The 22,992-nt window shown below is 40.9% G+C and overlaps 1 protein-coding gene across 1 annotated transcript in view; it reads right to left on the bottom strand.

Moving 5' to 3' along the window:
- Window positions 1-22,992, bottom strand: part of LOC139644712 (protein turtle homolog B-like) — a 105,608-nt gene that overhangs the window by 32,471 nt on the left and 50,145 nt on the right. The window contains exons 4-8 of the mRNA XM_071520171.1: window positions 22,342-22,493; window positions 19,109-19,226; window positions 11,561-11,702; window positions 5,255-5,400; window positions 95-237 (exon numbers count right to left, since the gene is read on the bottom strand). Coding sequence (XP_071376272.1) covers window positions 95-237; window positions 5,255-5,400; window positions 11,561-11,702; window positions 19,109-19,226; window positions 22,342-22,493 — 701 coding nt within the window. The remainder of the gene's footprint in view (window positions 1-94; window positions 238-5,254; window positions 5,401-11,560; window positions 11,703-19,108; window positions 19,227-22,341; window positions 22,494-22,992) is intronic.

Raw genomic sequence — 22,992 nt, 5'->3', positions numbered from 1 at the left:
GATCCACACAGCTTTGACCGATGAATTGACATACATGTTCCCGGTCTGCGGGGGAAGTGAGCAGAACCAAACCTGCAGCGCAGCACCCTCTCACCTTATCTATCCGTAGAGGGAGGTTGTCTTTCTTCCACTTAACGAGAGTTACAGGGGGAGTGGCATCTACAGGACAGCGGATGAAGCCGGGCAGGCCAATGGCCACGTAGATGACAGATGGCATGTTTACCACGCGGGCAGGGTCTGGGGGAAAAAAACAAAGGGGAGGGGGGTGGCGGGGGAAAAAGTGGTAAAATATCTCTTTGAGGTATGCGAAACGTAAAATAACGTGATTATAATAGCAGTGCAGAGAAGCTTGGGAAATAACAGAATTTATGGGAAGTGGGCTCATCATAAAATGCTAAATGCAATCATGTGGAGAACAGCTGGTCTCAGAGCAGTATTTGTGTGTGTGTGTGTGTGTGTGTGTGTGTGTGTGTGTGTGTGTGTGTGTGTGTGTGTGTGTGTTATGCCCAACATTGAACTTCCAAGCATACCAGGTTTATTATATGCTTTATTCCTGAATTGCTTATGTCCTAAATCAAGGAAATGAGCAGCCATAAAAATGTACAACATTGATAGTTTATCGCAGAGGACGCAATTTTAACAACAATTCTTGCCAGACCCTATATCTTAAAAAAAGAAAATCATATTCTGCAGGTCACCTGTCAAAAACCTGCAGTTAGGAAAAGTGGTCTTCTGCAATGCTGCATCTTAAAATTATGTATTGCTTGTGATGCATCAATAAATAAGGTCCTGGGGTTTGGGTCCTTTCTGTGTGGAGTGTCACGGTGAACTGAACACTCTAATTGCCCATAGGAGTGAATGTGAGCATGAGTGTGTTTGCATGTGTATCTCTGAATGAGTAAATCCATCAAAATAAATCAACTTTCTTGAAAAGGCCTCTAAACTGTCATAAAAACGTAATTCATGTTAACAAATGTATTGCATATGAGTATATCAAAGGTGCAAACACAAACCAATCAACAAAGTGCGTAGGATACAGTGTTGCAAATACAGAAATGTAGTATTTCTTTCACATCCTACCCAGTGGTTCTCCAGGGATTAGAAATCTATAAATATGACTATTCTGAACATAGGTCACACTCTCACCAATATAATCTCCAAGATTAGATAATTAGTCAACACTTATATAGTTATAGATAGCTATACTAATTCAACAGTGACAAAAATCTTCCAATTTGGGATTTGGGGACAAATACTTCCAATATCAAATGTGGGTCTGAAGCCTAATATGTGTCTCAATGGGGGTCCTTGACATAAAAACCTATTAATCAAAGGGTAACATTTTAACCAAATGGACATATTGACATAGGTGACATAAATCGAGTACGACTTCTTACATTACATTACATCATACCCCAACTGCCTAACTCTTAGTCAGTTTAATCAGATCACTTCAGATTTGTTTAAACCTTAATACTGTATTTGCTCTACATTATTGGCTACCCTTTCCCATTTTTTCTCTTTTTACTGAAGTCTTAAATCACTGGGGTTTGATTTGACTGAACTATCCCCTTTGGGCAAAGATGGGCGCAGAGGAAAAAGGAGTCCATCTGGCGGAGGGAAAGGGCTAAGAGGAGGAAAGGGAGAAAAGAGGAAAAGTTGAAACTTCTCCTTCCTAAATCCTGAATTATGGAGAGGGCGAAAAACAGCGTGGCTTCTAAATGAGGTCAAGGAGGAGAGCTTCAAAGTAAGCACTGGGTGATAAGAGGAGGAGAAATGGCGTGAGCGGGGAGGAGGAGGGGTGGAGAGAGAGGGGGAGTGAATGCTATCAGCGTGGCGATAGAAGAAGGGCGAGCGAGGCTGAGTACAAGCATGGGAAAGAGGACAGGTGAGAGAGAGAGAGAGAGAGATGGCAGAGGATGACGTAAGGCAGAGAGAGAGACAGAGAGAGAGAGAGGGGGGAGTGATGAGGAGGAGAGAGGAGGCTAAGGAAAGAATAGCAGGCAGTTTGATCAGGAACACAATAAAGCAGGGAAAAAGGCAGTGGAAGGCATTCATCTCCCATTACAAAAGAGGCGAGATGAGAGGAAGAGCTGAAGGTGACGGGGGAAAGGGTGGACGACAGATTGGGTGTATGACTCGAGAGAAACGGGGGGGCTGAGCGAGCGAATGGGCGAGCGGGACGTCGGGCGAGCGAGTGTGTGACACGGAGAGATAGAGGGATTGAAACACAGAGAGATCGATTGACCACACTGTTGCCAACACAACTTTGTACTACACAGCTGCCGTCCTCCTAAGTCTTAACCGCCGAGCCGGCAGCGCTCTGCCACAAAGAGCCCAGAGGAGCGCCGCCACCAGCACCACAGACAGGAATATCAGCCAAGTTTCTAAATATAGCCCTCAGACAGCGCTATCGCTCACGACACGCTGGTTCCCACTGCAAGATGCTTTGGGGAAGTTATTCACTGGCATGCACTTCAGGGAGAAAGGGAGAAAGACAGAGAGTGAGAGAGAGAGAGAGAGAGACAAAGAACGTGAGACAACAGACTTAATGAAAGAGAAAGATTTGAAGAGACCAAACCGAGAGAGGAGCGTGATCTGGCGAGCGAAAAGGGGGAAAAACAAACGGAGAAGAACGAGAGTAGAGGATTGAGAGGGGGGGGGGCAGCTAAAGGGCTAAAAGGGATAAAGGGACGAAGAGGAGACGATCGGACGGGGTGAGAGTAAGGGAGAAGAATAGGAGAGAAAGAGAGAGAGTGTGAGATTGTGAGAGAGAGAAAGAGAGTGAGAAGGAGAGAGTGAGATTGAGAGAGAGAGAGAGAGACAGAGAGAGAGCCCTCTGCAGTCTGACAGAGAAAAGTGCCTGGTCTTACAGCAATGATGTAATCGCTCCTCTCTCACTTCTCCCTCCCTCGCTCTCTCTGACTGGTGTTGCCTGCCTCTGCTCGTCACACACACACACGCGCGCGCACACACACACACACACACACACAAATCTAATGTAGAGCCGTCGAAGGAGGCAGGAGAGCGAGGGAATGCAAAATGTCTGTTGCCTTGACTACTGCCAGCGGCCGGTCACCAATCGACGGGGCTAAAATCTCAAAGCTCATCCTCTCTCCCTCTCGTTCTGCTATTCAAAAAGTGCCAGAATCATAAACCGGAGTTAGCGGACTGTTTTATGGGAGGAGGTGGTAACCTGCGATGAAGACGAATGGAGAGAGAGATAGAGATAGAGATGTGTTGGTGTGCGTATGCATATATATACATAAATGAGTACAAATGAGAGAGAGAGAGAGAGATGGAGAGAGGAGAGAGAGAGAGAGAGAGAGAGAGAGAGAGAGAGAGAGAGAGAGAGAGAGAGAGAGAGAGAGAGAGAGAGAGAGAGAGAGAGAGGAAGACAGAGGGGAAGACAGCAAACATATGCAAACATATTTGAGAAAGCAAATGGGTGTTTGGATGGGATTAGTATGGTAGCTGTTTGGCTGAGAGGTGGAGCAGAGTTAGCTTGGAGACTGGCATAGTGTCCAAATCAATTCCACAGTGCAGAGGATACACTGAGTGCATTTCTTTCTACCTAAATAAGACAGTTTCTGTAAATGCAGCTCTAAGACTATATCCGATATGATTTAGATAGAAAGACAGGCAAAGATCTGTTGGTACAAGACACTCCTGCTGCAGACAAAACTATACCAACTGCTCAGTTTTGGTTTACGCTCCTCACTTAAGCGTTACTTGTAATTTGTAAGTAAGTCACATTTGAGGGGTTTTCACCACAAGTTTGGTATTGCGATGCTGCTGATGCTTATGTAGATGAGAGAGCCTACATCAAGAAATCTAGATATAATAATGCTTTGTTTTGACACCAGCTAAGTCTAAAGACACAACAGTAAAAACTGCAGCACCTTGTATAACAGCGGGACAGTAAAGAACCCCAAGCACACTTGGCACTTGGACACAGGGATATTGTGGAGCAAATGCTACAGAGCTGGGAGGCCTTGGCCTTGGCACAAAAAAAATCACAATGGAAAAGCAACACCTTCAAATAAATGGACATTTGTATTGGGGCGGAGAGAGGAAGCAGTAAGACAGTGTCAGAGCAGTTTCTCGAGTTTAGTGTAAAAAGAAAGATTATCTGTAAAGCTCTGTGGAGTATGAGGGCTATCCAGGTGTCTTCATCATCAGAACAACATATAATGTGCTGCTGTCACCCCAAAACCTTAACCACTGGCTAGATGAAGGCCACACTTGTCCTCTGTGTTGAAAGCTGAGCCATATCCCGCCGCTGAGGCAGGATGCAAATGAGAAATGTATTCTCAGAGAAACCAAAATACCTTTCAGTCGCACCAGAGATTGTTAACATCAGCCTGACTTGGCGCTGTGTCCGGCTCTCAGCAGTCAGCCTACTTTGTAGAACGTATTGTGCCATGAGAAGATGGGGTGCGCGAGCCATAGGAAAGGAAGAAGCTGAGAAGAAGATACATTTAACGAGCCGCCGAGGCTGAGCAGTAAGGCTGGAAAGCCAGTCTGCAGTCTGTGGAAGTTGGGTGTCATGGATTTTTAGCAACATCTACTATCAGGTTACTCGGGCAGAAAGAGATTTGTTCTCAGGGCTTATGTCACATTATAAAGGAGTCTACCTGCTGAAAGAGCAGCGGGTAGCTCTGGCTGAAGAGAAGAGATACCAGCTGGGGTTCAAAGTTTGGAAATCTGCTCTGTTCGCTAATACTGTGAGGTTTCCCAACAGCTAAGGGGGCTTTTTCAAGCCAGAAAGCTAAGCGGTCCTTTTAGTCTTTGACTGATGTGGTTTCTGAACAGCTTAACAGGCCATTTCAAGCCAGCAGAGTCAGCTGTCCCAGAAATTGATTAACGGTGAGATTCATGATGTTGTCAGAATTATCTGTCATGATAGTAGTCTAATTGTAGTGTAGGTGAATGTAGAGCTGAGAAGTAGTAGGAAGAATTGGTTTTGGGACCCCCAAATTTACTGTTGAGCTTCTTGGAGTTTTCATGCACCTAATTAGACAAATCATCCATGATGACTGATACCCACTTGGTAACCCAAATGACAAACATTCACTCTCCCACTTACCCAACAAGATTTATGCATGGGCAAGATTTGGCACAAGGGATAGTTACATCAGATACTACACTGCCAATTTGGTACAGTCATCTACATGTAAGATTTCCATTTCCAACATTGCTAGGCTAAACTCATATCAGTTAAGTTTGCATGTAGGGACAGGACGACACTCACATTGCACTGTCAGGTAGGCAGAGGCAGTCGGTGGCCGGCCGAGGCTGTTGCTAGGGCCGCAAGTGTATTTCCCAGCATCCTCAGGCTTGACTTGGGCAATGATGAGGGAGCCGTCGATGAGAATACTGACTCTGCGCTTTAGGTCACTGTGGAAGTAAAGAAAAGGGGAAGTTAGTGTTGAAATCTAGATGAGTTAAATGAGTGTGTGCAATCTGGCCTTTTGTGGATGGATGTCATTTGGAAGAATTTAGTGTTTAGAATACGGAAATGTCGTTAACTTCTCATACATACACATTTAAAACATTCTATAGCAACTATTTTGCAGTTTAAATACTTTTCATATAACAAGGAAATTCCCACAGTTAAACAATAGGATACAAGCATAGTTGTTGTATAAGTCCCTCTTAGTACTGCATGCACTGAATGCACTATAGTTGCACTGTGGCAAGAATTTAAAAATTGTTTCAAAAATTCTTCTTATATCATTATTAGAATTGCTTCTATCCATCTTGTCAGTGATCAGAAGGCACAAGGCATAGCCTGAAAGTCATTTACTTGAGAGTATTTTTGTGTTACAATACTGTATGCCTTCAGTTCCACTTAGCTACATTTGGGAGAGAATAAGATAGATGGATAGATGCATAATTAATGCATGATGCAGGACCTCTGTGAACATGGCCACAGTATACTTTGTCAGTGCCAGATTTTCTGCTCATTGCTCTTTTTTGCTCATAGCCCAGTGGATTTGTAAGTCTGTCTGTCATAAATTAGGTTATGTACACAACTTGATTCATGATTCACAGCAGCATGACAAGAAGAAGAGGTAGGTCTATAGGCATCAGAGGAAGACTTAAGATTCCTCCCTGCTCTTGAGGGGGATGATTTTTACTGCCCCATAGCACAAAATGACCATAATATATCTGCAGGAGGTTTATAGGCCTGTTGGTCAATACCAAAGACTCAGAGATTTCTGGCTTTCAAAACTCACTTTTCGGACCATACTCTGTTTTGGAACAAAAACTCCCTGCCCATTGCAATTATATATTATATTATATTTCCATATTATACAGAGTTCTGATACATGAATGCATAATCTGATCACTTGGCCTAACTATGTGAGCTAAAGGCAAAATATTGGTAATGTTTCTTTCATAAGTGCTATCTAAAATGTAGTGCTGGAATGTCTTTGTGTACTGAAGACTATCCTATGATGCACTTTGAAAATGTGATTTCTTAATAGTCAAGATACAGAGTTGTCAGTCTTGGGGGCAAGATAACTAGGGCACCAGTGTGCAGTATTGCCAACATGACTGACTGGTACACCATAATACTAGCTCATAAGATCATAGCAGATCCCTCACACCCTTTATACTCTGAATATGTAGTTTTACCTTCAGGCACAACATGCCCAGGATGTGGACAAAAAGAGGCATTACCTCCTTTGTCCCACACAGCATTCAGGTCACAACAGAGATTTTGACAGCACTGACTGAAATTGACACTTTCTTGCACTTGTACTGTACAGACTAGATGATGCTCTTTATATTTTTGATGTTTATTGTTTTTTGTCTGACGTTTTCATTGTATGCTTGTTTTGTGTTGTTGTTGTTTTTTATGTTCACTGTGCAAAGCAACTTCTGCTTTGGGCAATACAGGTTTTCATTCATTCATTTTATTTAGAAGTGACTCACTGTCTGGAGATGCAGGTTGTTTGCATAAACGGGGAGGTGTACCTAAAAAAGTGGATAGTGTATATTAAAGCTTATATTTTAAGATATATATGTTGACAATTAATTTGCTCTTCCAAAACATGTTTATTAAGGTTGCACTGTAGGTCAAGTTTTGTTGTGGAGTGCTGCGAGTCCCATGTTTTTTACAGCTTTTATATAGTTTTGCTTATAGTTTGTGGAGAAACTTAATTGTTCCAAGTACAAGATGGTGCATCTCTCCTTTTTCTACTTCCTACATATGTGTTTTATTTGGAGAGTGAGAGATGGGATAAGCTTTGAGTCAGCCATGAGATTTGGCTCTGCTGACTGGTGACCGGCCACTTGCAGTAGTCAAGGCAACAGACATTTTGCATTCCCTCGCTCTTCTCCCTCCATTGCCAGTTCCAAATCAGATTGTGAGTGTGCAGAGGTGGTCTATATCAGTCGTGAGAGAGGAGGGAGGGAGAACTGAGAGAGGAGACATTACATCATCTCTGATGAAGCCAATTTCCTCACCATTCTAGCAGGGTGCCTTACAGAGGATATGTTTTGTGAAACAGCTTTTCTGTTGACTACACATAGAACAGGTAGTTGACATTGAATCTTAAACATAAGGGTCTTAAAAGCAGAGTCAGAGTTCACAAAGTTGACCATGACTGCTGCTTCTTGAACACATCTCAGCCAACTAGCAAAATCCAGGTGAAAAGATTTTGAAAAGATTTAGCATTTAAAAAGAGAGAAATCTCACATTTAGGAGTGCCATCATAATTGTGCTGCTCTAAGAAAACATTATGAGGGTAACCAGAAAGTCAAGTGTAAGGGACTTGCTGGCACACGCAATAAATCATCAAACTACACCATTTTGTGTAGAGCCAGAGAGGGCTTTAGGGTTAGAGTCAGTAAAAATGAAATTACCTAGAGCAACAGTCTCAGCATCTTTGTCTGGAGGTATTGAGAACAGAGAGAGTTTCGGATGAAAACCTTTACTCCAGTCTGATGCACTCCATCCCTTTTAGACATTAGTCTTCAGTCATAACACATGAACATCAAAGTTCTATTCTGTAGATGCTTTAAGCAATAGAAAAGTTCATAAACCATTGGTTCAGGCTGTCACTTAAGAGCTCAAAGCTGTGGCCATGGATCAAACTGGCTCAAGGGAGAATACATCGATTGCCAAGCTGATCAACTGTCTCTGTGAGCAACTTGAAATACAATTTGAAAGCATCACTGATTGCTTGGGTCTTGCGTCATTTGTGCTTACATAGGCAATCACAATGTGCATAGTAGTACGCTGAATCTGATTCACTAGTGCAGGACACTGGCTCTTTGTATCCACCACCTCCATTCACAGAGAGACACTAGAAGGGCACCGCCAAGGTACGTGCTATTATTGCTTGATCGTGAGTCGGATCCGGATCCGCTCCAAAATTTAATGGGTTCTTCCTTGGCCCATGCTACACCCTTCCACGAAGTTTCATGAAAATCGGGCCAGTAGTTTTTCCGTAATCCTGCTGACAGACAAACAATTAAACAAACGGCACCGAAAACATAACCTCCTTGGCGGAGGTAATAAGCATTAAGAATTAATTACTCAGCTCCAGGAATCTGCAGCAGAGTCTGTGGACATATTCTTGTTTTATCATATGTTTCTCTTCACCTTTTTGAACATTTTTGGCTTTTATTTATTGTTTTCCTGTTGTGTTGATGTATCACTGTTTTTGTACTCTTGCTATTATGGCATAATTGATTCAAGCTCTTTTTTCATAATTGTACTTTCACTACATAGATAAAAATGGTCTGTCTGACTGGTTGACTGATTGCTTGACTGATTGACCCTGGACTATAGAGCTCCCAATACCCAGAAAGATAACTGCCGGGTGACAGAGGCAGTCAAAGAGACAGTTGGTCTCCCAGTGAACGGCCCAGCAGAGACAGCAGGGTATAAGACAGCGGCAGGTTCACCAAGAGCAGCAGGAGCAGACATCTGCCTGGTCATCCTGATGGTACTCCAGGTGATGAAACAGACCTCCCAGCCAACACAGCAGCTTTTGCCACCGGAAAGAAACAGTCTCACAGCAGCAGCAGCAGCAGCAGCAGTAGCCAGTCTTCCAGGCTGGGTTGGCGCCAGGTCCTTTTTATTTCTGGATGTCTCTTCAAACTGAAAGGACCGGGGCTATTCACGGGGGGCCTACCCTTCAAACTCCATGTCTGCCCTATTTGGGGGTTTCCCCAAGAAGCCATAAAAAATATCAGCCTGCAATATCTGATTGTCTGCTGCAGATGAATCTTTACTTTACTGTTCAGAAAAATGCAAGTTCCTCTTTTGAGGTGATCTGACCACAAATCAGGTCCTCAAATAACTCATCTTTTCTGGGACATTTTTTTCCTCTGTATCCAATATGTCAGAGAAGTAATGACAGCTGTAATTAAGAAATAATGACAGCTGTTAAAACGGACTAAACAACAATGGAGAGCAACTCAAATCAGAATTTCATGTGAGGGGCAGAAACACTGCGAGCAGATACACTTTGAAGAAACTTGTACTGGCTAAGTTATTAATATTAAGGGACTGGAACTAGATTTTTAGCATTTCATGTGAAGGGTTTCCTTATTATTATTCTTTATTAACTATATTGTAATTTATTTTATTATTTCTGGGGAAAAATCTTGCTTGCTGTTTATTGTTTAGCAAAATAATAGATTAGATAGATTATTATATAATGTATAATATGTATATGTTAGCATTTTGAAAGTAAATGTCTTGAAATGTTGTATATATATCTTCGGTGGTCCCATTCCACAAATGGTGGATTTCTCATTTTGGAATTAATTTTTCTGTTCATATGAGCTCATATGCTGTGAAGACCATGATTGTCTATTCTTACCACAAGTCATAATTTAATAGTATTTTCACTGACATACAATGACAATAATAGTAAAATGAATAAAGATACCCTTTGTTCAATCTATAGTATATTGCACATCTACATGTGGGTTCGGTAGATCCCTGCCTACTCTTTCTGCGTCAAAAACATTGCATTGAAGCAGACATTGATGTAATGTGATGCATTGTGAAAGTGCATCATAAACTCAACTCATCTGCAAGCTTTTGTGGCTATGGGGCACTTTGGGGGTAAGCGGAAAGGACAAGTGCATTGTCTTTGTCCCAACAGCTTCCAACCATAAACAGTGGAAATGCCACGGCCGGGGGTGATGGAGGTAGATGTGTGTACTGACAGACCTTTCTGAAAATCCATAGCACAAGATGAGTGTCAGGCTCTTTCCATTAAAGACAAAGTTTATCTATTTTAAAGTTAAGAACATGGTGTTTCAGCCGAAAGTTCATCATATTGCACTGTTTTAGCATAGGTCTGCTCAGAGTGTTCAAGCACAATCTTTTTTCTACATAGTAGACAAGACATAAGCACAAGCATGTGTACACAAACACACACACAGTCCACACACACATTATCAAATACTCTCCACAGTGGATTGTCAGACAGCCATTGGAAAGCATACATATACACACCTGTATTAACAGGAGGAGAAATACGTGCAAAGTAGAATATACAAAGACCATAATGGAGGCAGATGAAACATAGAACAAGACTGGGTCCCTGTTCTCCTTGATAGAGGGAATTATGGCATTATCACAACCAGAGACCAAGACCTGCTCAAGTCAATGAACTTCAATTACATTTTTGAAACAGAAGAATAATTATTTCTATTAACGGCTTTAAGGTTACAGACACTCTTTCAGAACTTTCAACTTTCACTTAATAAAATTGGGTACTTTTTTACCCAATAGTAATATTAACAACCCACCACTGTCCATGAATAGCTTTATATTTTCATTGTTTTTTGCTCAGGATGCCATGTGCTTGTCTTTGCAGTGATTTCTTTTGTAACCATTGGAAACACTTTACAATGGCCAATGTAACCGGTGTACTGACCTATGTATGTAAGTAAACAATATTACTGTGTAGGTACTTGATGAAATCTCCCTAATACATAATGTACTTTAAACAGTCTGACAACAGACCATTCGAATGGGTTAATACACAGGTTAATACACTGGAAGAAGGCTATTGTAAAGTAAAGTGTTACTTAACCTGTCTCTTGATATGCGTTTTATTCCCTGCATGGTAGATATTTTACATGTCGAGACAAGTGGATTTGACTTGAACCAGTAAAAAAATCTTAGAATGCAGAATGCAGTTTAAAATATACTTATTATCTTCTTGTTATATGTTTTCCCTCAACTGCTGTTCTTTCATTATTTATGGCCTGGGCTGTTTTTATCCTCTTATCAAGTCTGTGTATGTTCAGTGCTCCATGTGTTTTTGTTTCTATTCCCCCATGTACGACATAAGGGGACTTTTGCCAGGTCATCACTGAGAGAAAGATTTTTTCTTAATTAATCTGCGTGTTTAAATAAAGATTATATCAGCAAATTTTGCTAGCATAACCAATGCCAAGTGAATATGCGCTACATAAACAACTACACGACACAGGACTCTGACAGCCACTGGCGAACAATAAGTACAGACAAGTGAGGTGATATGGCGGACAATAATGAACCCGATCATAACTTTACTTCTTGAAGTAGACGTTGTCCTCCTCCCAGAACCAGGTGTAGGTCAGGTTGCCAGGATAGGCCTCGGCCTGGCAGGTGAAGAAGGCGTCCTGCGAGATGTTCACTGTAATGTTCTCTGGCGGTGACACGATGAACGGAGGGCCTGGCAGGGAACACATGAGACCGGGAGTGAACAACATATAAATTGATATTCAGTGGGACACTTTGCCTCAGCAGGACAGCATGGATGTCAAATGTATTTAACCAAACAAGGACTGAGCAGAACTCTAACCAAATATGGACGTTATACTTTGCAGAAAACCCCCAATCAGGTAAACCTTTAAATAGTTGTTGTCATTTTACCACATAAGTGCACAACAATAAAGATTAAAGAAAATCCCAGACAAAGGCTAAGGAAAAGGGCATCCTTACTGGCAGGAACCATAATCTTGACTTCAATATTGGTAGATTTGGAGTCTTTATTTAGTTATTTTGATAACCAACCCCAATCAAAAGAACAAAAGCAAACCAAACAGGTTCATAGTCTCAGACTGAGGAAGTTTGCATGTCATTCAGGACTGTGCTTCAAAACTCCTCAAACAGTAACAAGGTCATAAAAACGTATGCCTTTACTTCTTTAGAAAGAACTGGGATCAGTAAAACCACTTTGCTGTGGGGAAACTACAACTGGGGGCTGTAGTGAAAATTGAAAAAAAGGAAAATGTATATTATATTCAATCTGCTGACCTCTGACCACAAGAAGAGAAAAAGCAGTTGCATGGTGAACAAGGAAAGGAAAAATGGTAAGACACAAAGTTAGTGACAACTTTGCAGCATTTCTGTTAAAGACAAACTGGGACAATCAGTCAACATCTTGCGAACACTTTTCAGTTTAAATTTAAACCACCCACATATTCACACACACACACACACACACACACACACACACACACACACACACACACACACACACACACACATCTCACTCAACTTAATCTGAACCCGGCCCAATGAGTCCTACTGATTCATTCCACACTCCCACAACACAGTAAGTAGTAATTGGAAAAAAGTAAAAGTTCATATGTAACAAACAGCACAAAATACAGTAATAATATGCTGATACATAAATCAGAGTGATGCTGATGGCTTGAGCTGTTACAGGAAATTAAAAAAGGACCTCCAGCCTCAGAGCAGACTGATTGAGCAGACCTGCTCAATCAGGGCAACAACGATTCACATGGGAACTTTCATACGCATCTCTAATCAGGCACAAAACATAACACTCAATATTAAATCTGTCATAACAGTCAAACGGGCTGAACTACCAACTAAGCCCTCAGCCCTCTCTGAAACAAACCAAACTCGGACCTCCTCCTCAGTCCTCCTCACTTTTGAGTCTGCTTGGATGTTTTCTTCAGTGCTCCCAGTTTATTTGTGGCGTTCAGTGTCCAGTGATCAGTAAATATTTTGCTGTTACAGTACATCACTGCATAAATTACAAGGGAAGTACAAGACCTTTTTAACCTTTGAATATAACATTTTGGGAATTAATATTATGCTGAAATAATTTGCTCATAAGCTAGTGTTTGAACATTAACTGCTACTGCTGCTGCTGTATAGCAAACTGAGGAAGAGGCTAATTTCTAAAGACAGATGGAAATGTGATTTAAAAAAGTGGTCTGGGACCTCATTAGAGCTGAAGTGATCCACTAAACTAACCGAATCCTTGATATGCAAGTCCGCGAGCAAAAATGTCGGAGATAGTTTCATCTTGTTCTTCTTTATGCCTAATATCACAGGACGAGAGTTTATTCTATAAACAGGAGAACACAAAAACGTGTATAGAATGGCAATTATATTATATCTGCAACGCTGATTCTTGTACTCAGACTGAAGCATGGAAACAGTTTGTTGGCCTATAGTAATTCAAACACATGACTGGACTGTCCACAAGGGGCATGGGTCAGTGCGACAGTGAATAGGATATCCCACTGATGGCCCACCTCCCACCCGACCACGTCACATCCATCGGCAGACACAACATACAGGAATTAGTTAACCTACTGGGCAGAGGTCGTGTGGAGTCATTATGGGTGTGTACACATACTGCAGAGACACACAGAGATTAACACACAATACATTCACTGTGGAGGGGCCAGAGGAGACTCTTAAAGCATTCTGTATAGAATACCGTGCGGTCACAGACCTCAGCCGTATCGCACTCAGTCTGCACTCAGCAAAGGATTATGGGACTTTATTGAGTGAACCCTGCTGTGCCAGATGGATCATCCTCTTTGCACGGAAGCACATATTTCTATCACTATACTTGCAAAGACATTTTCATTGATTTGCAGTCATTTCCTAGCCCTAACCAGGATCATAACCTTAACCGCAAAATGCCTAACTAATGAGTTTGGTCTGGGAGCTAAAAGCAGCTTCTCCTGTTTCATCTGCTTCCAGCTACTTACCACACTCTAGGTGGTTGGATTTATCTGAGAACACCGCTTTGTGTGTGTGTGTGTGTGTGTGTGTGTGTGTGTAGCTATGCACACCCCCCAAATAGGATATACCAGAGCTAAGTATTGCTTGCTAAGGTTGGGCCATTGTGTGTGGAACACCTCATTTTGAGATGTCTAGCTATGTAGGCATCACATGCATGAGAAAACGATTTTCTAATGAGTGGATTAAACTTCAACCAATTACAGAGTAAATATCCCGATTTTGTAAACAACAGGAATAGAGGTGTAACAAGTCCAGAGACCCATCATAGAAGGTAGGTGGGACAGCGTCACCTCTATATACTGACATAAGGGCACAGTAAAAGGTGCAGTCATGGTCATGGTGCACATGATAAGACCAGATCCCATCTGATTTCCATGAGTGAAACATCATTCTTTAATCACAGTAAGTTTTGCTTCCACAGAGAAAATAATTTGCTGATCTCCTCTGATGGGTCTCTGGACTCGTCATCACACACTGCTGTTCATTTTGCTTGTGTGGCACCAAACTAATAGCATGATCATTTATCAAAGTGATTCAATAGGAACAACAGGACTGTATTGTAAACATTATGGAGCACTGTAAGGAATCACTGGGCAACACTTACCCACTTGTATACCAGCTTAATATCCCAACAAGGGTTATTAAGGGAAGAAGAAAAGAATATTTGATCTTCCCACTGGATTAGTGAGCTTTGTAATATGATAGTTTCATTTGCACCCATGGTTGCAAACCCTCTATCAAACACACGTGTACACACAAATGAATGCTTGAACATATATACAGTATATACAGTATATACCCACACACAGACACACAATTATATTCCTAATGCTTGAGAAGACATTGCGTTACATTAATTCCCTTACCTATAATAACCCTTACTACTAATTGCTGGAACCTAATCCTTTATATAACCAATCTTAAAATGCCCATCAACAAAATATCTTAATTTAGGAGGATTTTCCCTGTTTCCCTTTTTTTCTTCAGCCCTTTGGTTCACACAAGCACAGACCCACAACACCACATGCATGCACACACACACACACACACACACGCACACACACACACAGACTAGTTGAGCCAGTGTTGCTACTATAAACTGCTAGTCCCATATGTTAGTTCTGATCTGCAGCCCAGGGCCTGATCCTCTAACAGGCAAAGCATTTCCATCTGCCAACCCCATTAGCAGGACAACCAGGACTAGGCCTGGGCAGGACGACTGTGTTTGTGTGTGTGTGTGTGTGTGTGTGTGCCTGTATGTTTGTTTATTTCGGTATGCTTTTATGCAAACAACCATATGCATATAAGTGTGTGTGTGTGTGTGTGTGTGTGTGTGTCTGTGTGTGCCAGCTCTCCCTATCTGGAACCAGCTGAGTGCTGGAGATTTGTTGGCGCTGTTGTCTCTTAGCTGATCTGCTGCTCAGTGGCTTTCCAAGAAGGCCTCTATTAATCTGTCTCCCTCGTAAATTATACATGATGGGTCAACCAGCCTGACTCAGCCCTCGGCCCTTTTATACAGTGGCAAGACGAAATACAGTATGTGATCTCTGTGAATCTGTCACTGTGTGCGCCGTGATCAATCAAAGCGACTGTTAGCCACCACATAACGTCCTTTATCTAATAGTTATTTGATGAAGGCAAGCTGGCAAAAATCAGATTTTTATTAATGGAAAATGCCAGAGGAGTGGACGCTTGTATACAAACATTCATACCTAGCCAATAAAAACAGTCTTGTACTGAATTTTGAAATTCAAATGAAACATTATCAGGATCCAAATCTGATCATCAAAATCTGCATCAGTCAGTTGTGCTGTCAAATCTAAAATATATGTTTTTGAATCAAATGCTGACTTGCAGGCTCGCCCGCTCGCTCCTCTTTGACTTTTCTATTGCAGGTATAAAGCAGATACATAAATATTATTAGCAGTTCATGTACATAAACAAAAAAAAAAAAACGTATGCATAAACTTTATTCTTTAAAAGGAGAGAGAAATAATAACATAACATAAATGTATACTACTTTGTTGACTTTCCAGTAGAATGGCATGAATCAATAAAACTGAGAGAGCCTCAACTGCCTCCATTCAGATGAGCTCATGACCACTCAGCTAAAAGTGTTCATCTGGGACAGCTGTCTTTAAAGTCGATGACCTGGAAGGCCACCTTTGCTGCTTTATCATTTATCCTCTCTGCTGAAGCAAATCAAATCAAAGGTTGCTGCACAGATACAGCATTTGACACTGAGTTTACTTCCAATTTCTGGAAAAAGACTGGTGACTTTGAGCACTGCTGTGCTTAAGCATGATGTAGCACATCGTCAACAATAAATGATTCATTTGCTAAATGTGTTTTGATTTTGTGGCGGAGCATGGACTAATATAGATAGATCGCTTTAGTTGCAGTAGCTGACATTTCATTTGGAGCTGGAGGCTGGAGAAGCTCCCCCATCCTCTGATTCTTTTTTCTCTGCGGGCCTATAAATAATAAACTGCCCAAATGTATGAATACAATTGTTAAGATCCATCTAGTCTTAAATGTTCCTGATGTAAAATGCAGTTGTTGGTAGTCCCCAAGCTAACTTCAGTGTAGTCTAGTCCCAGTCCCAAACAGATTGCTGCATCATACACTATTCAACTTCTACTCAGCGTGTTGTATTCACACGGATGTGATAGCAGACCTGTGGGATCAGCTGACATCACAAATGTCGTGATTGCATGACACCAAACGGTAAAGAAGGTATTTTGCTTCAAGACATTTTGCTATAAAGAAGAGATTTCACCTTTTTATTTAACAATGGCTCAATTACTTTTTCAGTCAAGGGCACTATATTTTTTAAGTGGCTATTAATACTTTTAATTAGGGCAGTCAAACGATTAAAAAATGTACTAATTAATTGCATAATTTGATGTGATTAATTGCGATTAATCGCATTTTTGTGTTCCTCTTAGTTCCTCTCGAGGGGTATAAGAAATGTCACCAGATGCGACTCAGTGTTTTCCAGTCCCCGGTCTCCCAGTATCTGGGCGACAGTCTTTAGCTATCCATTTAGCTAATGTATCCGTTACCTTGTCACTTCTATAGTAACTTAACTCAGCTTTGCAAACTGTACATATAACCTTGTTTTGTCCAAAGAATTATCAGGCAACTTTTTGATGTTAAACTTTTACCTAGTTCATCCATCTTCTCCATCAATCTCAGCAAGCAAGGTGCTTAGGTGCTGTGTGCGCATTAAACGTTTCAAATAATGTAATAGGAATATGTTTACAATATTTACCTCAATATATCATTCTCAAATGAATTTTGATAGCATAGTATAATGGCTGTAGAAAAATTAGACCATCACACCATAAAAACTATAAGAACTGTTTAATTCTATGTGTTGCTCTCTATGTGTTTATTCTATTTGTCCCTGGATGTGATTTGATGCGAAATGAGCAGGACAGACTTATGGCACAAAGACAGAGTCTCTACCAAAACAGAAAGACGACTCAGTTTGAATTGTTCTGCTTGTTCGCATGGAAACAAATACACAAACAAGTGGCCAGTCGTCTTTGCAACAGCAACGTAAAATGCTACGACAAAGGGACTCAAGGGGTCGCTGAAGTCATCAAGTTTTAAATTCTACTACCTTTAGTGTATATTACAGGCTCTATCATTCTGATTAAAAAGACAAAAAAATAACAACACATTGGCCAAGGGTTCAAATAGTTACTGTTGCCAGTGCAGAACAATAGATCAGGATGTGTTGTGTCCTTGTTGGTGCACAGGTCTGGTTGCTTGCTATGTGCTTTATTGATTTGTTTGAAGCAGCATTTTTGCTGGATAATAGCGCATCCAGAAATATACTCCATCTTTCTTGATTATGGGAAGGACTGAGTCTTATTCTCCTACTCCGTATATACTGTTTCTCTTCCAAACCACTTACCCTCTCCCGCTCTCCTCCTCTCACTCTCTCTCTCTCTATCTCACAACTATCTTTCTCTTTCTCCTTCCTTTGCTCCTGCTCTGTCTATCTTTTCTGCTCTCTCTTTCGCTGCTGCTATCTCTAGTGTAAGTGTAATGTAAGTAAGTGCAGGTCTGATCAGTGCTGAGAGCGGCTTTAGAGGGGGGAGAGGCTCTGGGATGCCAAAACCTCCTGTTCACCTTAGTTTAATAGCACAATGAATAGTTACATCAGAGCCAGTTTATTTTTATTTATCAAACCTTTATTTAACCCATTGAGATTAAAAATTGTTTTTTCAAGGAAGGCCTAGCCGAGAAAGCAGCATCATGTGCTGCCTTCAACAATGTAAATGTGGCAGACCATCAACATAAAAGAATGTGTAAATAAATATACAAAGTCACATAAAAAAAAGGAACAAGGTAGAATGATGTATCAAATTAAAATACAATCAAAATCAAATTTTCTATTCAGGTGCAAAGGCGACATTCCAATACATTATCTCTTTATCTGTCAGAGCACTACTCCTAAGGCAGGTTTATTATGGAGGCTAATCAGTTTTGCTTTGATATCACATTCATACCTACCTACAGGGCTGGTGGCACCCTGTAAACGTTGCTATTCTTTAGTACAACCTGTGTATATGTGGCAGTATAATATACTGTACATGTTGTTCACTTGTCTGGCACCAGAGATGTAGAGCCCTGCTTTCCACTGAACTGTCAAGCAGTCTTTAAGTCTTTAAGAATAATTAGTATTGGGCAAATTGTTCTTTAGTGTCAGTTAATGTTGGTCATATTTCATGCTGTCTGAAGATGAAAACAAGCAGGTATGACATTACTGGGAGGTCGTGGTGGATAGATATTATATGGACAAACTTTGGCTGCAAATGTCGCTGTGTTATTATTCATTTGACATCGCTCTTCATCACATCACAAAAACGCTTTCACCTCAAGCAAGTGTAACAAATTATTTGCAATATTATCAAAATCTGCCGTTTCCATTCAGCTTTTCTAATTCAGTCCATCATAATTCACATAAAAATGCTTGGATGAAAACCCAGCAACAGACGCAAAAGACATGCCAACACACACACACACACACACACACACACACACAGGACCTACCTTGTACTAGCAGCCGTGTGGTGTGAATGACCTCTCCCTGGGGGCTGAAAGCTCGGCAGGTGTATGCCCCGCGATCTTCCCGAGTGATGGACAGCACCGTCAAACTCCCATCAGACACCTGCACACACACATAATAATATAACTGTTTATTGATCCCTGGAGGGATATTGCCTTCTCTCTTGTCCCCGTCTATGGAGGTCAAAGGTCGGGGTCAGTTACAGAACAGCAGCCTGGGAGCTGGTAGAGATTCCTTGCTTATGGTCGCTTGAGCAGGGTGGATGTTTTTCCGCATCACACAGGGGCTTGAACTTGAATTGAAGTTCTGAGTCAGATTAGAAAACAAATAGAATGTACATTTAATAATATTGAGTTAACGCTAAGTACAGTGAGACCCTGCAACGTTGGTACTTACACACATCTCCAATGGATTTAGATGTACAATATATCTTAATATAACACTTAAGCAATGTAAGATGGAACAACTCAAAACCTGAGAGAACAGAGGGAACACTGACAAGATCAAAGCATAACTCTACAGTACGCACAGCATCAATAACTGCCCATCCGCTATAAATAGATGTCACATTAAGCCAAATATGGCAAATAAACCATGGAGAAGACAAACGCGTAACTTGGCACTGAAAATGATTTATATCTGTTTCTTTTCCATGGGACGACAGGAAATTGTGGATGGCTTTGAAAGATGAGCTCTACGCATCATACACTGGAACTACTGTAATGAATTACGATGCACACTATCGCCGCTAATGACAAATCCAATTTAAATGCTGCACTTCGCCCTGTCATTTCTTACCCATTTCTTTCTGCCAATCCCTGATATGACATGATCAGACAGTTGCAGCTTTAGATAAACACACAAGTGGGGAAAAAAATGCTTAAAAAATACACACTTGTCACCCGCTCATAGGCTCGCATGAATGAATGAATGAATGAATGACAGATTTCAAAAGATTCTCACCAATGACTCAATTTAATTTTTGGATTAAAGGCATTAAGTAATCTATGACTATTATCTTCCTCTATCAACGAATAAAGAATCGCAACAACAGTGGCAGCTCTCTGCCACAGCTTAATAACTGCCACATAAATAATAAAGTCACATTTTCACAATAGACCAGTAGGCTAGCTAATAAGAGCAGAGATCCAACAGAAACGGAAAAAATATTGTAATAATAATACTGCTTTGTCATTTTCTTTTTTGGCTGAGAAGGAGTTGCGACGCCAGGTGCTCACTCGCAGCACCGTCCTCCATTGTTGAGCAGTTGAAAATGGGAGTAGCAGGGGTCGTTTGAAGAGGAGTGTGGGTTTTGAAGGAAATGATAGGAGGTAATGTTCAAATGGAAGTGGTTGAATCTCTCCCTCTCTACATCAGCCCGTATATGTCCCTATCTGTCAGACTCCAAGGCAAGAAAAACTCTGCCATAGCAGTCAATGGATAGATTCATTTTCAAAGTTTTTTAATACAACACTGAGAAACAGCTTCTTTAAATCTTTAAATCTACAGACTTAGTTACCAACTGACATTGAAATAGGAACCATGTGGCTGAATTACGCAAAGGTTTTTTGAAACCAAACAAAAAACATATTTTATAGTGAGCATGTCAGTCATATCAAATAAACAAAGCTTAAGTCAAAACTCCTTCAAAGTACACACTGTGCTCAGCCCTTGACATCCCCTCCCACAAGATTTATATTCTCAAGCACAAGATATAAATTCATTTTTCTATCCATTTTCTCAGGGAAAACAACCACACACAGGAGTAGAAAGAGCAGCATGATGCAGCAGCCTCCAGTTTAAAAGTGATTTGACAATTAGTGTTTTTTGATTGCTGAGAGTACAAGATGTGCATTGACTGTGTTTTCATAATTGGCCAAATTGCCACCCAAACTCATCTTTAAAATTTGAGCACAAAAGTGCAGAGTGCAGACTTTTAGCAGCTGCAGACTTTAATTTGCTGCTGCAAATTAAGCAATCGCTAAATTTGCTGCTGCAAATTTGCTGCTGCAAATTAAGCAATCGCTAAATTTGCTGCTACAAATTAAGCAAACTGAAGCATCCCCCACTATCTACAAACAATATAGAGGTACATCTATTAAAGTTTGTACAATTGCTCACCAGTCTGAGAGACTACAGTATAGCCGAGTGACTTGGGGGAAGCTTCTGCCTGAGAAAGGGGCAAATTTAGATAGATAACTCTTCTATGAACAAAGCTCAGTCATTTGAATAATTGATCCAGTGTGGGTGAGCGGGTTCCATTTCTGCATGCAGCAGTCAAGATATTGTATATAGTACTATAATTCCTCACTGGAACAGTTCTCTCGCCTTTTTTCTCAATTTCCTTGATAACAAATTATAACAAAAAACCTAAAAAAAAAAAAAACTAAAACAACTAAGCTCATGCAGTACATGCTTGGTGTCTGTATGCCTACCAAGACTTCATGCCTATGCACACTATTAAATAGGATAGGAGGGGGGAAAATGGTTAGAAATGGAAGTAGAGAAAGACAGTTTACAACTGCAACTACAGTTTAAGCACTGCGCTGTTGCCCCTACAATAATTACCACAGTAGAAAAGACCGGTCTGTGAAAGATCACTGTCACTAGCAGACAAGTAAAGAAGTGCAAAGGACAATACTAAGGACTGAGAAAGAGAGTCTTTTGGTATGCAAGATACAACAAAAAGCAAACATTAAGTTCAGTAGGGTGCAGCGCTAATCAGTTTTTAAAATAAAGACTATGGGAACAAATGAACTGCAGATAGTAGACAAAGTGCATGTAAAGAGCCGTAGTCTTAAAGCCAATTCAGTGAATTTTGACATTTGAGATTTTATTCTACTGGGAGTTGATCAAATTCCCGACAGGTGGAGCACTTAGCATAGCAAAGTTTTAAGTGCCCAGCAGGCAGAGCTGTAACACTAACACATAATTCAAATTACCCTGCTGAATTCAATAAATATGCACACAAGTTGTCAAGTTCACCAAATAGTCAAAAACAAGCCAACACCCAATCTTTTTTTACCAGAGTTGGGACAAAAAAGTCACCTCAGCTCAAGTCACAATAAGCCAAAAGTTATGGAGTCTAATGTGTCCAGTAAGTCCCAGTCAAAAGAGACCATCAAGTCTAAATAATGCCAGCAGGGCAAGTGCAGGATATCAGCATGGAATCAGTTCAGAAATAAACAAACACCACCAAAAGACATTGGGTGCATACCTTGTACTTGGCACTGTTGACCATGAGGCTGCCATCCCGCAGCCAGCGGACAGAGGGTTTGGGGTTGCCGAAGGCCGTGCAGGTCAGAGTGATGCTGCCCCCCTCCTTGGCCTCTACGTACTGAGGTGGTGTATCCGTGAACGTGGGGGGAGCTGAGGAGTCAGAGGGTAGGGAGAAAGGAGAAAGTTGTGAAAAAAGTATGAAACAAGGGCCTGCGTAAATGATGTTTCACTCTTGCCAAAGGTAAGATTTTTAGGGTTTTTAAGTATAAGCATGCCAACTTTTAGTTATTTCCTTTGTTCATTTACTGGAAAATGAGGTTTGAGGTCTGTATTGTGCAGGAAAGGCCTAATACAACACCTCCATCATGTGCAATCTGACTAAGAACAGAGATCAAAGTTAGAGAAAATTCTTCTGTATTTGTTTTCAACCAATCGCCAACTATTTTGATAATCAATTAATCGGTTTGAGTAATTTTTTAAGAAAAATAAGTCAAAATTCTCTGATTCCAGCTTCTTAAATGTGAATATTTTCTGGTTTCTTTACTCCTCTATGACAGTAAACTGAATATCTTTGGGTTGTGGACAAAACAAGACATTTGAGGACGTCATCTTGGGCTTTGGGAAACACTGATCCACATTTTTCACCATT

The sequence above is a fragment of the Centroberyx affinis genome, unplaced genomic scaffold (assembly GCF_046629955.1).
Source record: "Centroberyx affinis isolate AG114_WGS23_722 - 3 ecotype Tasmania unplaced genomic scaffold, CSIRO-AGI_Caff_v1 ptg000776l_1, whole genome shotgun sequence".
NCBI lineage: Eukaryota > Metazoa > Chordata > Actinopteri > Beryciformes > Berycidae > Centroberyx > Centroberyx affinis.
Note: the sequence above shows the minus strand (reverse complement) of the source record. Positions and strands in the feature narration are given on the sequence as shown.